Source organism: Mytilus californianus, unplaced genomic scaffold (genome assembly GCF_021869535.1).
Source record: "Mytilus californianus isolate M0D057914Y unplaced genomic scaffold, xbMytCali1.0.p SCAF_9, whole genome shotgun sequence".
Lineage (NCBI taxonomy): Eukaryota > Metazoa > Mollusca > Bivalvia > Mytilida > Mytilidae > Mytilus > Mytilus californianus.
The window spans coordinates 74881833-74899998 of record NW_026262745.1 but is presented as its reverse complement, the minus strand read 5'-3'; the positions used below and the strand labels follow the sequence as shown (position 1 = coordinate 74899998).

Below are 18166 nucleotides of genomic sequence, written 5' to 3'. Positions count from 1 at the left end.
AGATATTTATAAAGTCGTTTAACAAATGAGAAAAAGTTTGTCATTTATATTCTCATCATGTTTACATCTAGTCCAAAATCAGGTCTAATTTTTAAAAAGAAAAACAGCAAACAAAATTTCTTGAGCTTTAAATTTGGATGTTATTTGACATTTTCTGATCATGAAAGCTTGGTCTTTAATACATGCATATATATATATATGTTCTTTAAAAATTTAAACAAATGTTATTTTAAATGGTATCATTAAATAAACTTTCATATACCTCTAATTTACCGGACCAAATAAGAAGGTGTCCCATTTCCACCCCCATATATCCTTAAAATACATCTTTCTATGTACTTAACATAATGTACAATGTACAAGAGGATTTAAAAAAAAAATTCAATTCAATTCCAAAATTTCATAATTGTAAATTAATTGCCAACAAAAATTATTGTGGATCATATTTGTCTTTTAGATATGAATAGGATATTATATTTCATATGCAAATTATCTGTATAAGTGCAGTGTGAAAGTCTTTTTTAATAGAATTAAAATCTCGAAAATCCTCGAGTTAAAAAAGTGTTAGAGTGTTGACAGACCGGATGAATCTCAAGTTTGAAGCACCATTGAATTGAGTTAGGACACTCCAAAACAAACCAGTGTCATCAGAAGCCTTATGATAAAGGGGTCTCATGAACGTAGTCTTTGAAATATGTTTTAATCAATTTATTTGAAAAATGGATCTTTGCAGGTTTGCTTTAATGATATTTTTAATCATAAGGGTACTTCACTCTGAAGCAGGATTTGATAACAAGAATGGTTTGAGTGGAGAGAGATAAAGCGTATGTCAAGTTTAACTCCCATTCTTAGCACTCTAGTTATTCATTTGTGGTTTCCTAAAATAATTTATTAAAGGTTGATTTTATAACTTTTTATGGATCCTCAGATTCTGTCTTTCTATTAACGAAATTTTGAAATTAAGTATTGTTAGAACAGTTAATTTAAAACTGAACCCCACTAATTTGAACAAGATTTTTAACAATTTGACCAAGCTTTTAGCAAGAGATAAGTTCTTTTTACATGATTTAGATTTATCATTTAGAACAGAAGTAAATTTGGTACGTAACCATAAAAGTAATTTATGTATTTCATATATTTAAGACCTATTCCTAATACAACTATACCATGTAGAACTTTGGTTCAAGTCTGATTCAAAATTATCTTACCTAAATCATCTAAAGAATTCTCATTTCAACAGTGAACAAGGATGGCAATTACCTTTACATTAGAGCAATTTATCTGAATAGGATTGACCTCACTTGCAGAAAAAAAGGTTAACAGTTGAATCATTTTTGCTGTAAAAATTATATAACTCAGCAGGAACTGGTTTTATTTTTTTTACATTTAAATACTACTGCATTATTGGTACATGTATAGTTCTAATATATCAGAAATATACCATGCATGTGTTTTCACATTAAAGACTGGTATAATATATTAAAATTGTCAGTTTTTGCAGACTTGAAACATTCTTTAAGTTTATTTGTCAATTTGAATTGATTTATTGCACATTTAAAGAGCTTATTAAATCAAAACTAGGAGATTTCCTTTACCATGATTCTTTTTGCTATATGATGAATGGAAAACAAGCCATCCACCTGCTGTTGAACATATGTTTGTATTTTTGTGAGAAGTAGATTTTAATTAACAGTTAATTATTTTCTCAAAAGTTGGTTAAATGTTTAGTAGACATAGAAAATTAAACGGTGAGTTTGTTGTGTAATATATCAAAACACATGAAAATAATCTGTAATCATGCTGTTCAGGTATGAAATCTGTGGAACTGTAAAGTAAAGCTATATTGTCAGTTTTCTTGCAGAAGGTTGGTGGTTCTCTCTGGGTACTGTCTCCCTGAGGCTTCTTCCACAAATGAAAATTGACAGCCAATATAATTAACACTAAATGTGGCATAAAATACCAACAAATAAACAAGCTTACTGTGTATTCATTTCTTTTCATGGGTACCAATTTTCGTAAATAAGGAAACATGTATTTTGTAAATAATTGATTTTGTGGTTAGAGAGAGGTCTGCAAAGTTCTAAGCCTATAGAGAATTTAAACTTCATTGAATGTTTAAATTGAGGTTCACCTGTCCCCAAGGAAACCCATGAAAATAAATGAATCCACAGTATTGTCAAACTATACCGTTTCTTTGCTTATAATAAAGGGGAAGAAACGTCTGTCTAGTTAGTACCAGTTTTTGTTGATTTCCTTTTGTTATTGAAATGCATTGCGTAATGTACATTATTTAAAATAAGTCCCAGATGATAAGTTACTATAATGTACAAAATGACCTCATAAATAGAAAAAAATTTGTATAAAGATCGTCATTTACATTAATTACAAAGCACTGACATCACCTTTTGATGTTTTTGCACCAGTTCATTGTATTTTAGTTCAAATCTGTATCGTGTCGCCATTATTTTGAACTTAAAAGGGTCACTTTTAATTTGTTATACATGTAATACTAGAACTTTTAGACAAATGTTTTTGTAGACTGATTTTAAGTTTGCGTATATGTATCAGACTTTGGACTAATAATAATTAGCATGTCAGGTTTTAATGTAGAAATCCATTTAATTATTTAAATGTTCTCTAATTTGATATGAATAGTGAAATGAAAACATTCAAAGTTCATACAGAATTCAGGTTTTAGTTCACTACACTTTAGTGTTTTGATTTACTGCAACAGGATTTGAAAAGAAAGGATGATAAAGTGTATTTATTCAGAACACAATTAAACTCTCTTCGTGCAATTTTGACAAAACGTGAAGCTAAGGAAACAATGCTTTTATTGCTGTTCTTTTTCTTATGCTCAAAGTGAGGCTTTCAACACAGAGCATAAAGCTCACACCTCTCTGCATACAATTTTTTTGTCCAAGAGGGCTCCAAGTTTGCACCAATTTGACTGGAAATTTGTTAATACATGTCTACACCCATGTTTTAGAAGACATAGATTAAAAGGGGTGGGGTGGGGGAGTAAAATCAAAAAAACACATTTACACGTAAGAACCTTAATTTGTGGCATCATGTTCAACAATTTACTCAAGTCATCTTAACTTTAAATAGAAACTGGACCTTTTGGCCTGTAGAAAGTATATTAAAACTAATTGCTGATGTTTAAGGCTACTTTTGTTGTCTCAAATATGTGTTATTTAAAATATGTTTAGCTGATGAAAAGAGTAGACATTTATACATTTTTTTTGTGTTTTTATTGTCCCGAACATGCCTGAAATGACAGTTGACATTATCATTAATCAGACTGTAAAGCTGTACCTTTTAAAAACTACAGTTAGTATTTTAAAAAAATAATGTAATGTAAGAAGTGAAACTGTGTAAGTTGATGCTCTAAATGTTACTACGGTAACTGTACATTTCTTAAAAATTGTAACTGAATACGAATGACTAGGATGCTTCTATGATTTATTGAAAGAATTCGGCAACGACAACAAATCCCTTTTTGTTGCAGAAATATATTTTATTGACCATAAAAATTTGTTTAATCTGTTAGTTTCATTTTTCTCAAGTTAGTAGCTTTTTATGACTGCATTCTATACAATATACCAGACTCCATTACAAAACCTTTGCCCTCAGATTGAATTTTATTTTGTCATTTCTTTTATATTAAACTGTATTTATGTCGCTTCCAAGTAACAGTTTTGCTAACAAAAGATGTTGAAAATATAATTGCTATGTACCGGATAACTTCAAACAGAGGATACAAATTTAAGATATTAAGTTGACTTAAATCCGAAAGAAGCTAATGTTGTGTAATAATTTGGAAACGTTATTAAAAGGGAAAAAATGTTGCAAAGATTAGATATAGTTGACTTGATAGGTTTAAGAGTTTTTAATGTTTTACTTTGAAGTGAAGGTTGTACACTTAGAAGATATTAAAATTAGGGAAAATATTGAAATTTTGCAAAGTACCAGTACATTTTTATGTGCATATTAAATATGATTTTTTTTAGTTGGGCTTTGTTGATAACATACATTATAGGGTTTTATAATAGTCCCAGCATTTAAGGACTTTTTGATAAGCTTATTATTTTATACACACCAAATATCTCATCTTGATCGACTCAGAAAATTAAGAAAAGCTACAAGTTTATCATATTTTTTAAGGACAGAATACAGAATTAATATCCATGCAAAGATTTAGAAGAAAATATGTTAAACAAGTGAGCCAGTGCATTCTCTTGACATTCTTTTCAAGATATTATGTATTTAATTTCATATTTTTAAATGGATGCATGCATGGTGCAATATTCTTTTATGTTCAGGTATTTAATATGCACTGAATAATTTTCACGGCACAAAATTGTTAATAAATACATGATAATGTTACCTTCTATAGAATTTAAAGATGAACATGGCATTAAATTTACATGATAGATTCATAATATCGCAATATACTGAGGATGTAAAAAAATAATAATTGAAAAAAGTATTTGTAATCTAGTCACATTCAAAGTCATAAAAATATAAAAAAATTAAAATCATGTGCTTTTGATGAAAGAAATTAATTATTTTCGGTAACATGTACAGGTATATACCCTTTAAAAGTTTTTAGATATAATGATTAAGTACTGTGCAAAATTAAAATTCAATGAAAACTATCTTTAATATCCTGTTGTAACAAAATTTACAAATTGTCCAAATTGAACAAATTTGAAATTGTTTCACATTTGTTCATTCCTTCAGCCCTTTATAGCTTATTACTTGGTCTTTGTTCATTCATGAAGGCCATATTATGACGTTTTATTGCTTTTTAATAATAATCTTTGTGCTTTGGTGTTTGTTGGATAGTTGTGCCCCCTTATAGTTGGGGGGGATAATGTTGCATCCACCTGTCCATCCATTTCTCTTAAAACTTAATGCTACAAATGTTCAAAATGATGAAATTTTTTTTTGAATTATGCAAAATTAAGGTTTTGATCCAAATTTAATGGTTTACTTAAAACAGAAAAATAGTGCAAGAGAGGCATGGTGACCTTAGTTGACACAGATGTCTTTTTGTTATATTTGTAGTTTCAGTTGTAGAAATGAATTAAGCAGATGTGTTTGAATAAGATGTTTCAAAATTAGAAGTGCACCATTCAGTGGTACTAAATCTATTGCCAATAAATCTAGGCACAACCAGGATTTAATTGAAGAACCTTTTAAATGAAAGTTCAAGAAACAATAAAATGTACATAAATTACACCTACTCTAACACAAGAAGTAAATGTGTGCATTGGGAAACTTCAAAGGCTAACAATATAACAACAGCAATAAATTAATACCATTGATGAGCCTTATATTTACAGTAGAAAAGGACTATATGAAATAACAAAATGTGAATTTCAGTTTATATTTAGATTGATTGATTGATTGATGTTTAACACCACTTTCAGCACTTTTGGCTAATATCATGGCAGTCAGTTTTTATTGGTTAGAGGAAGCCGGCGTACCCAGGAAAATCCTAGTCAATTAAGGAGTCCCAAGTCCTGCTATGTGTGGGTTCTAACTCAGAAACTCATAGTTGACATGTTGTAGTAATACAGTAGATGAACTACACAGACCACTCTGCCACCAAGTTTTATTTATAAACCCATGTTATGATTCTGATAAAAATAGAAATTGCAATAATAATATGCACTAGAAGTTAACAAAATTCCTCTTTTATTTACAGGCAGCCCAAGTTTGACGGGTACCGGAACTGTGATAGTCAAAGTTCAAGATATCAACGATCATGCTCCTGAATTTGAGCACAGTTCTGTTTATGTCGGCCATATTGAAGAGAATCTGCCAGGCAGCTCACTGATCCTAACAGTCAAAGCTACAGACAAGGATACTGGACAAAATGCACAAATTATGTAAGTTACACAACGGCTTCTGCATTAAAGAAACTTTTCTGTCAGTGGTCCAGGTTTAAATTGAATTCTTTGCTTTTTAAAGGCACACATACAGGAGGATTGATGTAAATATAATTGAGATTTTCTCCTTTTAGCTGAGGGCTAAGATAATTTGTTCAGGGTAGATAACTCTTCAATGTCTTCCTTTAATTCAACTTCCACATGGGGATACTAAAGCAACACAAATCTGTTGTTCCTTTTACATATGTTTGAATAAAGGTGATGATATATTCAAACATTAATGAATTTTAAAATATAATAGTGTACGTGTTCATGACTGGAGAAATTTGTCTTCTGATTTTTTTTTTGGGGGGGGTATGAAATGACCACAGATCCTTGACGAATATATAAAGCTTATAATGATAAATAAGTCTTGTACCAAGCATATACATAATGAAGAGGGACAGTAAAGGGAAAATCCAAATTGAAAATAAAGATTTATAATTCAGAAGGAAACCCCACTTGAAAGGCTGTAACAATATGTGACAAATGTCTTTTGTCAGTTTTGATTTACTGAAAAAGAGGGGATATAAAACTCTTTATATTCTCCAACTTATTACCGTATTAGTTGACTCAGGATCGTAGACCTGAAGGCTAAAATTTGTAGAAGTGGTCGTAAAAACCGATGACATTTAAGATTTGTATTGTCTCTAGAGAAAAATACAAGTTTTAAAGAAAAACAATCATGAAAAAATTAAATTAAAGCATTAATATTGCTGGGAGAGTTTTATTTTAAGTTTATTGAGGATATTACTTATGCATGACATGCACAAATATGTGCATTTCAAACTTATATAACTGTCTAATAAATTTTAAATTTCAATTTCAATGCTTTATGTAAAGAAAATGCATATTTTAGTCCTCTTTTCACCCTGACAACAATTAAGTATAGCTATTGAACACGAAGTATTATCGCTGCACCGGCTTCGAATATGACGAACTTTGATAGAGAATTGATTTAGCTTTAAGCAGCTAGTGAGTTATTTTGGTTGAGCTTGAAGATTTACTAATAAGGCTATTTTATTTGTCTACATGATTCAGCGGGATTTGGCATGTTAGATAAAACGGGGACACAGAGATTTCATTTTAATGGAAATACATTATCTAAAGTAAATACTCAACAGTCTTAAGCCCATAGTTCTATCTCTGGCTGTCATTTTATAAATTGTGCCATTTAAATTGGGTGACGTTTTTCGTTCGGGAGAACCTTTGTATATTATAAGGTCGTCTGTTAAAAGAAAGTTGGTATGAGAAGTTCAAGATCGGATGCATTATTAGAATGGAGGTCTTTTAGTTTTTATTTTTTGTCGTACAAGTAAATTGTAATTTTATAGTCACGTTTACAAGCCAAGAAAAAAATCTGTTCCTTTTATATGGGGTTAAATATCTGTCTTGTGTATGATTTTGATTTGGAAAAGGTAAAAATTTGTCATCATACATTTATATCTGAATTATCATTGATGGTTTCAATAATATTTCATTTATATTTGAAACTTACTCTGGAAAATAAAACAAATTTCATTCCCATCTAAAATTATAAAATGTTTATAATAAACTTAAGATTAATTGTTGTTGCCCTAATCATTTACAATTTTTCTTGCATGAACATCATTTGCAATGAATTATTTCATCTGACATGCATAATTCTAATTCCGAAATTGTAAAATGGCATGATTTTATCTGTCAGGTTTGAATATTTATTTTGTTGCTATCAAGATTGCAGACACACTGTCAGTCATGGCTATATTTTATCAATTTGTTGATGCTTAACATCCAGAGTCAATATTTCAAGCATTCTTGAGATGAGGTAAAATAGGAAGAGTTTAAAGGTCAGAGAATTTAACGTAATATTTGGACCTGTCTTCAAGGTTTTTATACGCCCGTTTACGGGACGTATTATGGTATACCTCTGTCTGTCTGTCCGTCCGTCCGTCTGTCCGTCTGTCCGTCCGTCGTCAACATGTCGGACATTAACTTAAAAACGCTTTAACCAATTTGCATAAAACTTTGGTGAATTGTTTATATCTATTGACGTGAGCTCCCTTTCGTTTTTTATAAATTTTAGATTTTACGTTTCCGAGTGATGGGGTTTTATTCATTAAAAAAAGGGGGATTTTCCAGTTTTCGGACAATAACTCAAGAATGCTTTCACCAACTTGCAAGAAATTGTGGTGAATTGTTTATATCTATTGACATGAGCTCCCTTTCAATTTTTATATATTTTAGATTTCACGTTTCCAAGTTACAGGGTTTAATTCATTAAAAAGGGGGATTTTCCAGTTTTCGGACAAAAATTCAAAAATGCTTTCAGCAGTTCTCATGAAACTTTGGTGAATTGTTTATATCTATTGATGTAAGCTCCGTTTAGAATTTTATAAATTTTACATTTTACATTTCTGAGTTATGGGGTTTTATTCATTAAAAAAGGGGGGATTTTCCAGTTTTCGGACTATAACTCAAAAATGCTTTTAGCAATTCTCATGAAACTTTGGTGAATTGTTATTATCTATTGATGTAAGCTCCCTTTACATTTTCATAAATTTCTAATATGACATTGAGAATTAATTGAACTTTATGTTTATAGTCTGACAACAGATTTACCAAGTATTGCGCAACAGCACAGTGTATTGCACAACAGCAAGAAATCTTTAATTGAATATAAATTCAATTCATATAACCAATTTTAAGTTCTTTGACTACCGTACATTTATTCAGAAACCTATAATATGTCAAATATTTACCGGTAATTACAATCCAAATTCAGACCTGTATCAAGCTTGAATATTGTGTCCATTTTTGCCCCAACTGTTCAGGGTTGGACCTCTGCGGGCGTATCCAGCTGCCCTCAGCGAAGCAGTTTATTAACTTTGGGATAGGGTTGGCAAAGTATTACCTGGGCAGGAAAACCCGGGTTTTCCAGGGCTGGGCAAGACTCCCAGAAACTGGTAATACTGGGCAATACTGGGCCATATGATTTTTTTTTGAGGATTGTGATTATCTTTTTCCAAACATGATTCACTCTAGTTGGTTTTCAATGGTTAAGCCTGACCCCAATTCCTGAAGTAGATGACCATACCATTTTTGGGTGGACTGGAAAGAGTTAGCTTCCATGGGTCAAATATTTGTTTAAACTGTTATGTTTTCTGAGTTGAGCCAACTTCATTTGAAATAAAAAAGATAATACTTGTAAATCATAAAAAAATTATATACTCGGGGTTGATGCTAATAGTTTATGCTCATGGTGTCCTGCTTACAATAGGCCGTTTCAGTCTAAAGGACTATGGGTAATTTTATTGTTCGTACCCCAAAATGAAAATAACGTCACGTCATTGGTTAAATTTCAATTGTTTTGGACGTTTTTAACCAATCACGACGCTTTGGTGTACACTTTTGAAAATATTACCCAGAATGCATTAGATTCTGAAACGGCGAATTGTAATCTCAATTGACAATTAAGAATTCCAAAATTTCCTGTTAAAGGTTGGTATTAAGTTCTCTCCTGAGGTACTACTCGGTCTTCCTCAACCAACAAACACTTGGCACTATGATACAGTCAAGGTCTTTCAAAGTGGTATTAAATTGTCTACAAAAAAACAAACAAACAAAATTGTTTTTCAAGGCCACAATAACACTAAAAAGAACTGATGATTAATGAAGGTAGATATACATATATGCTAATTGAACTTTCCATATTTAAAAAAAAAAATGATGATGACAGTTTTTGCATATTCTAGCAATGCATGCCATTATATTTAATTAGTTGTGTCAAACAGTTAATGCATCTTTATAATGCAGACATAAACGTAGTTATCATATAACCTTATAATTTATTACATCTCTTTAGCAATTGAAATCCAGGAGTCTGTCTCTTTAAACTCAGGTACAGTTATTTTGAAATGAAAAAAAAAATTAAAAATTTTTGCTTTAAAAAATATACCTTAGAACTAAATTATGACATTGAATGTAATTTATTTTAAAATAAGACTCTATCACTGAATACCAAAGTTTTCTTAGTCTGTTGTGGGTTTGGTCAAACCAAACAAAAACAAATTTTTCAGGCTTATTCTGTGAATTCGTTTATTTTTCGTAGGTACAAATTTTCGAGGAATTGAGGAAAATTGGTATTTACATACATATTTGAAATTGCTATAAAATGCCCTGAAATGACAAATGTAAAACAACTCAAAAGAAAACTAACCATTTCATATCTACCATTTCAGATACAGCTTAAATGATAGTTTTGGTGAGAAATTTACAGTTCATCCATCTACTGGTGCTCTAATGGCTGTCAAACCACTGGACAGAGAAGAAAAGGATGCATACAGCTTGAAGGTCATCGCTAGGGACAATGCCCTCATTCCAAAGCAAATAACAGCTGATGTGACAGTAATTGTTGATGATAAGAATGATAATTCTCCACAGTTTGAGAAACAAAACTACCAGCAGACGGTCAATAATCCAACACAAACAGGTGGGATATAGTTACCGTTTTCCTGATTTAGTTTCCTGATTTTTCCAATTTTTTTCTTTCAATAGATATAAGAAGATGTGGTATGAGCGCCAATGAGACAACTCTCCATCCAAGTCACAATTTATAAAAGTAAACCATTAAAGGTCAAAGCACGGTCTTCAACACGGAGCCTTGGCTCACACTGCACAGCAAGCTATAAAGGGCCCCAAAAATTACTAGTGTAAAACAATTCGAACAGGAAAACCAAAGGTCTAATCTATATAAAAAACGAGAAACGAGAAACACTTATGATCACATCAACAAACGACAAGCACTGAACATCAGATTCCTGACTTAGGACAGGTGCAAACAATTGCAGCGGGTTTAAATGTTTTAATGGTACCAAACCAAGTTTGTTTTTATTTTGAATAAGTTGAATTTGTAATACATTTACTTATCTTCTAGTTTATTTATCACTATAAAAGTCAGTAAAGAAATGGTACTAGTCTCAGCATTTCCTGTAAATGTCTAAATGTAATGTGTCACATCATCCAAATATTTATTTTGACATTATAGTTGTATCTGTTTTAATTATTTAGAGAGAGTTTTGTAAAGTCAAATATAACTCTACAGCTACTGTCAAGACAGATTTTGTATGGCCTGTTCCAGATTTAGATGCATGGGGTGGGGGCAGGCACTTTTTTTAGACTCTAACCACCCTTGATATGAAATATTAATTTTACTTGTAATTCTTACAATTTTTGTCGAGCCTGCGACTTTTGTCGCAGAAAGCTCGACATAGGGATAGCGATCCGGCGGCGGCGGCGGCTACGGCGGCGGCGGCGGCGGCGGCGTTAGCTAACTTCTTAAAAGCTTTATATTTTAGAAGATGGAAGACCTGGATGCTTCATACTTTGTATATGGATGCCTCATGTTACGAAGTTTCCGTCAGTCACATGTCCAATGTCTTTGACCTCATTTTCATGGTTCAGTGACTACTTGAAAAAAAAGTTCAGATTTTTTGTAATGTTAAATTCTCTCTTATTATAAGTAATAGGATAACTATATTTGGTATGTGCGTACCTTGCAAGGTCCTCATGCCCGTCAGACAGTTTTCACTTGACCTCGACCTCATTTCATGGATCAGTGAACAAGGTTAAGTTTTCGTGGTCAAGTCCATATCTCAGATACTATAAGCAATAGGTCTAGTATATTCGGTGTATGGAAGGACTGTAAGGTGTACATGTCCAACTGGCAGGTGTCATCTGACCTTGACCTCATTTTCATGGTTCAGTGGTTATAGTTAAGTTTTTGTGTTTTGGTCTGTTTTTCTTATACTGTATGCAATAGGTCTACTATATTTGGTGTATGGAAGGACTGTAAGGTGTACATGTCTAGCTGGCAGGTGTCATCTGACCTTGACCTCATTTTCATGGTTCAGTGGTCAAAGTTAAGTTTTTGAGTTTTGGTCTTTCTTTCTAATACTGCATGCAATAGGTCAGCTATATTTGGTGTATGGAATGATTGTAAGGTGTACATGTCTAGCTGGCAGGTGTCATCTGACCTTGACCTCATTTTCATGGTTCAGTGGTCAAAGTTAAGTTTTTGAGTTTTGGTCTTTTTTTCTAATACAATATGCAATAGTTCAACTATATTTGGTGTATGGAAATATTTTATGATCTATATGTCAGTTACGCAGGTTTTATTTGACCTTGACCTCATTTTCAAGGTTCATTGCTCAGTGTTAAGTTTTTGTGTTTTCGTCTGTTTTTCTTAAACTATAAGCAATAGGTCAACTATATTTGTTGTATGGAAGAATTGTTAGCTGTACATGCCTGCCTAGCATGGTTCATCTGACCTTGACCTCATTTTCATGGTTCATTGGTCAATGTTTAGTTTACTTGGTTAATGTTATGTTTATGTGACAGTTGTAATAAAGCTTTATATTTAGGACTATCAACATAATATCAATGATTAGTAAAGAAGGCGAGACATTTCAGCATGTGCACTCTTGTTTTTTTAAACTATTAATTTGATTGCCACCCAATCCCTGTCTGTTTAAATCTTGAACAGGCCTTACAAAAAAGGATTATCTTGATCTTATTTCTCTTTTAATTACTATATTCAGACTAATTTCTAATTTCTGACTGTCTATCAATATTTTTATTTGTAGGAGATTTTGTGTTAGGCGTGACAGCTTTAGACAGAGATATTGGTGGGAATGGACAAGTAATCTACACATTAACAGGATCAGACAAATTTGTCATCAACAGTCACACTGGAATCTTGACCGCTAGCCAAACCCTGAATGTTGCCAGGAATACTTACACATGCTTGATCAAGGCAGAAGATCAGGTATGGATAGAAACTAATGAAATATTGGTAAAGTGTGAATTTTAACAAGGGTTTTACAGTCAAACCTGCTGTCAGAATCAAAATCATCTCTATTTAAAGAAAACAAGGCACCCTCTTTTCTTTCTGCTGTAGTAAACCTATGCATTTTAAACCTCAATTTAAAGGTCATCTCTCTTATCAGTTGAGGTGATTTTATATACAGGTTTGATTTTTTTTTTCATAGTTAAGGTAAAATTGCAAAAATATATATCCTAAGCATTTATTTGATCATAAGATAATGAAGATTAGACTCAAGGACATGAAAAACACAAAAATTAAACTTTGCAATAGGTTTTGTCCCTGAAATTGTAAAGTTTGAAATCTGCAAAAAATAAACCAATTGACAGTGCAAAAGTGGGCCAGAAGGTGTTAAAGGGATATATTCAAACTCATAAGTCGATGAGAAAATGACAACACCGTGGAAAAAAAAACCCCAAAACAGCCTAAAGATAAGCCACAGTATACAAAAAAATAACACAAAAGAATAAAGACTGATCAACACAAACCCTACAAAAAACTAGGTGATCTCACAGGTGCTTCGGAAGAGTAAGCAGATCCTTCTCCAATTGTGGCACCCGTTGTGTTGCTCATCAAGTTATCCTGAGTTAAAGAAATTACATAAGAAGAAAAAAAAAAGACTGAAGAAAAATAAACTTACTAAAATTTTAGCTACAAGTTTAGATTAGGAATAACTCTACCATGGTTTAAAATAGTTTGGATGTACATTAAAAGACTACCAATATCAAATTAAAAACTATATAAATACATTGAATCAGCTTACAAAAGTTGTGCATTTTTTTTAGGGACAGCCTAAAAGAAGTTCATCTGTCAATGTAACAGTCACGGTATCTGATATCAGTTCCAGTAGCAAGCCAGCATTTACATCTTTTACTTCACCGCAAAGCATTGAAGAAAACAAACCAGCTGGACATCCTATTGTCAAAGTTCAGGCAATATCAAATACAGGCGGTAGCATCAAGTTTTATTTGGCAGGAGGCAACATTGGGCAATCTTTTACCATTGGACAGTCCACAGGGGCAATCACCGTACTAAAGCCTGTGGATTATGAAATGACACAGACTTTTGATTTGTGGATTGAGGCAAGGGATGGAACAAACACAGCTCTGTCTGCTTACAGGAAGTTGGTCATAAATGTTCAGGACTTGAATGACAATATTCCGAGATTTTCACAGCCCTTGTACACGCCCACTATCTCAGAAGACGCAGACATTGGAGGATCAGTTCTACAGATAATGGCCACAGATGGTGATAGTGGTAACAACGGTCAGATGACGTACAGATTGGCTACAAATGACACAACATTCCAGATTGATCCCTCGACAGGACTAATTACCACAAGGGTCAAGTTAGATCGAGAAACTATTGATGTCTATAACATTGTTGTGGAAGCCATTGACAAGGTGGGTATTTGACTTTTTAAGTCTTGGCTGGGTGGAAGTAGTTTTGTTAGCCCCTCCCTTATTTTTAGACTTCACATACACAGTAACACTGAAACGAGTGTTAAAACAAGCATGTTCATGTTTTATTTTAACATTTTCACCAAAAGAATTTAAATTCTCCACTCTCCACACTGTTGATTCTTGTTTTGTGTAAAGTTTTGATAAATAGGAAATATTGGGCACAAGTTATTATATAAACATTTTGGAGTTTAAAGTTATAAGAAGTGTGCATTAAATGTGAGTTGATCTATTTATTGACCTATATACATTCTGTTTCAGGGTACACAACCACAGACTGGCTCTACCACCGTACGGATACTTATACTAGATGTTAACGACAATTACCCAATATTCTCACACAATTTCAACATTGAGATTCCAGAAGATATGGCGATAGGAAGTTTTATAATCCAGGTCACTAGTTCAGATGCTGATATCGGAAACAATGCTAAAGTTACATATGGCATTATAGAAAATCCGGAAAATAAATTCAAAATTGATCCAAGTTCTGGAAATATTACACTCCTTAGTAAACTTGATGCAGAGGTACAAAACGGACCAAGCAACCAAGGTATGAGGATCAAGATTTCAGCCTCAGACAGCTCGCATTTGACGTATGGGTTTGTTAATGTTCGTATCGCTGATGTAAATGACAATGCTCCACAATTTTCACAGCCCCTTAGCTTTGCTCTGATCGAGGGATTACCATCAGGTACTCATGTCGGAAAAGTCAGTGCAATAGATGCAGACATCTCACCGCCAAATAACCAGTTGTACTATTCATTCAAATTATCATCATCAGAATTTGGCATCGATTCGACAAGTGGAGAAATTACGTCAAAAATGGAAATGGTTTACATTCATAACACTGAATATCCCAGTGTAAACAACAGAGAATTGATCGTCATAGCAACTGACTTGGGAACTCCCCCAAAGTCATCCGAAGCCGTTGTTCATCTGCAAATTACTGATGCCAATGATCATGCTCCAGTGTTTGAGAAGAGGGATTATTATTCAGCTGTACCAAACAATGTTGTGGTTGGTGATCATGTCATGAAAGTCGTAGCCGTGGATGAGTTTGACTATGGGGTCAATGCTGAAGTGGAATACTTCAAAGATGGTGGAAGTGGAGCTAGCTATTTCTATGTAAACAAAAATACAGGTAATACATTTGTAGAAATGAGTAGCAAGTGCATAATCATGATAGTACATAGAAGATTGTTTTTCTTTTCACACATTTAAAAAAAATAAACATATATTTGAAAAACAGAAAAAAATAACATCTAAAAATCTTGAACTCACTCAAGGTATTTTCAATGAGAGCAAAATGCCCACTATTTACTGCAAGTGAGACGGCTTTTCTAACATAAAAGTTGAATTGAACAATTTTAGAAGATAAGTGAATATTGTAAGAGAGTCTTTTAACCTTATCATTTCATTAATGAGAACCAATAAAGTGTATTTTCTAACAAGACAGCAATCCAACATCCCAAACAAAATCAGAAGCATGTATAGTAATGAATTACTTTTATTATGGATTTTTTTTTCTATAAGGCTCTTTGAATATGATACTGTAAAGAAAAAGGAACAATTAAAATCACAAAATGTTGTCTTACTATTATAGCGTAATGTTTCATTAAAGTCCCGTTTTATTCATACCAAAAACAAAAATGCAGAATAATATACAATTAAAGTGTTTATAGAGGTAGAATTCAGTTTTTGGACAAAACAATTATTTTAACAGCTCAACTCAAAATCAATTTTTGGTCTTTAGGTCTTTGAAAATTTAAGTGAATACAAGACAGAAATTTGTTTTGCAACATAAGTTGAATAAGAGTGGAACTTAGTCTATTCAATTTTTATTCAATACATACAATTAAGAATTTATTTTTTTTTAAATTTCAGGTGATATTTCGATAGCCAGTTCTCTCCTGGGACAACTGAATAATGAGTTCAAATTGGTAGTCAAAGCTCAAGACAAAGGCACACCACCAAAGAACGTTACTCAGGAAATAAGATTCAAAATTACAGGTGTCAATGAAAATAGTCCTGTTTTTACTACCACCAATCTGCAGACGACCATCATGGAGAATACAATTATTGGGTCAAGCATTGCGAATGTCAATGCAAGGGATAATGACATTCCTGGGCCAAATAGTGAGATTTCCTACCATATTGTAGGTGGCGATCCTAAAAATCTTTTCTTAATCGACCAATCAAGAGGTGATATATCAGTTCATAAACCTTTGGATTACGAAGCAACGAGACAACATACGTTAACTATCATGGCGAAGGATCATGCACTTTTCTCTCGAAATGCAACAGTTGTTTACATTGTGCATGTGACTGACGTGAACGATAATGCTCCTGTTTTTAACAGCACATATTTTAAAGTGTCAGTAGATGAGAACACTGCAAGCAGTGTCGTCATAACAACCGTAACAGCTACCGATTCTGATTCTGGAAGCAATGCCATCATTGAATATTCGTTTGGATACACTCAAAATAATAACTGGTTTACAATTGATCAGTTTACTGGTTCCATCAAAACAAAGGCACCATTGAATTACGAGCAGCAGACTTCGTACTCTGTTTTGATTTTAGCCATCAATCCAGGAACACAGCTCAAAAATACCACAGAAGTTGTCATTGAAATTAATGGAGTTAATGAATTCTATCCTAAATTTGTGCAACAAAACTATCCATTTAGTATCAAGGAATCTATTCCTGTTGGTACAACATTAGGGTCAGTGGTTGCCACTGACGATGATGATGGTGAAGATGGAGTTGTATACTATTATTTGATTGGCTCAAGCAATGCAAAAGGATTTAAAATGGATTACAAAACAGGGGAGTTAATTGTGTCTGGACGTCCAGACTATGAAAGTTCACCACATATAATCTTAACTGTTATGGCGAAAAACTGGGGCAGTATAAAAGGTGGAGACACAGACCAGTGTACTATCAAAATCACAGTAGAAGATGCTAACGATCCTCCAATATTTATGCAACAACATTACAATGCTTCAGTCAGTGAGAATTCTGGGATAGGTGTCAATGTCATACAAGTTGCAGCTACAGATACGGACCGCAATCCTTCGGACCAGGTTTTCTCTTTCACAATTTTGGATGGAAATGGTAACGGTCTTTTCAAGATTGATCCTTCGAGTGGATGGGTATCCACAACGGGTGCAGGGGTGCTCGACAGGGAGACTAATCCTGTGTATAATGTGACAGTCGGAGCTGTAGATACTGGAACTGTGCCTCAGACAGGTAAATTGAAAACTTATTTCAGTTAGCAAACAACAGTCAATTAATACACCTTTTCGCTATTTGTCCGCCATTACTAGACATCACAAAGGTTCCCGTAAAATTTTGACGTCATAATAGAAAATATCTGATGCCACAATGGAAAAGTGATTTCAAGAGGCGCAGATTCTCAGGTTGAGTGGCGCAGATTTCCAAACAGCAACAAGGTCTATTATTGACAGAAGTACACAATCATAGACATATTGTTTAACAAAATCTTAGACATATTGTTAAACAAAGTCTTTGACATATTGTTTAACAAAATCTTAGACATATTGTTTAACAAAGTCTTAGACATATTTTTTTAACAAAGCCTGTCAAACCACACAATATCTTAATGCAATAGATGGAAAATGGTGTATAAATCTCTAGCCAAAGATAACAAAACAAAATCCAATGTAAAAGTGGTTGCATACCTGTTCTTCATCTCAAAATCTGTCTGCACTCTGCGGTCATGCTTTTTAAAGAATAAACATGATAAAACAATTGTTTGAACCTATTGGAATGTTTGGTATATTAGCTTTTTCTCCTCCAGTATTTTTGTTGTCTAGTTTTATTTTTTGGAAAAAAAAGTTAAAAACAGAAGAAAATACAAAAAACCAAAATATATATGG

The 18166-nt window shown here is 32.8% G+C and overlaps 1 protein-coding gene across 1 annotated transcript in view; it reads left to right on the top strand.

Moving 5' to 3' along the window:
* LOC127714790 (cadherin-related tumor suppressor-like) overlaps nucleotides 1–18166 on the top strand; it is an 86240-nt gene that overhangs the window by 49978 nt on the left and 18096 nt on the right. The window contains exons 7-12 of the mRNA XM_052220826.1: nucleotides 5717–5900; nucleotides 10160–10410; nucleotides 12563–12744; nucleotides 13587–14204; nucleotides 14523–15405; nucleotides 16149–17516. Of these exons, the coding sequence (XP_052076786.1) occupies nucleotides 5717–5900; nucleotides 10160–10410; nucleotides 12563–12744; nucleotides 13587–14204; nucleotides 14523–15405; nucleotides 16149–17516 (3486 nt within the window). The remainder of the gene's footprint in view (nucleotides 1–5716; nucleotides 5901–10159; nucleotides 10411–12562; nucleotides 12745–13586; nucleotides 14205–14522; nucleotides 15406–16148; nucleotides 17517–18166) is intronic.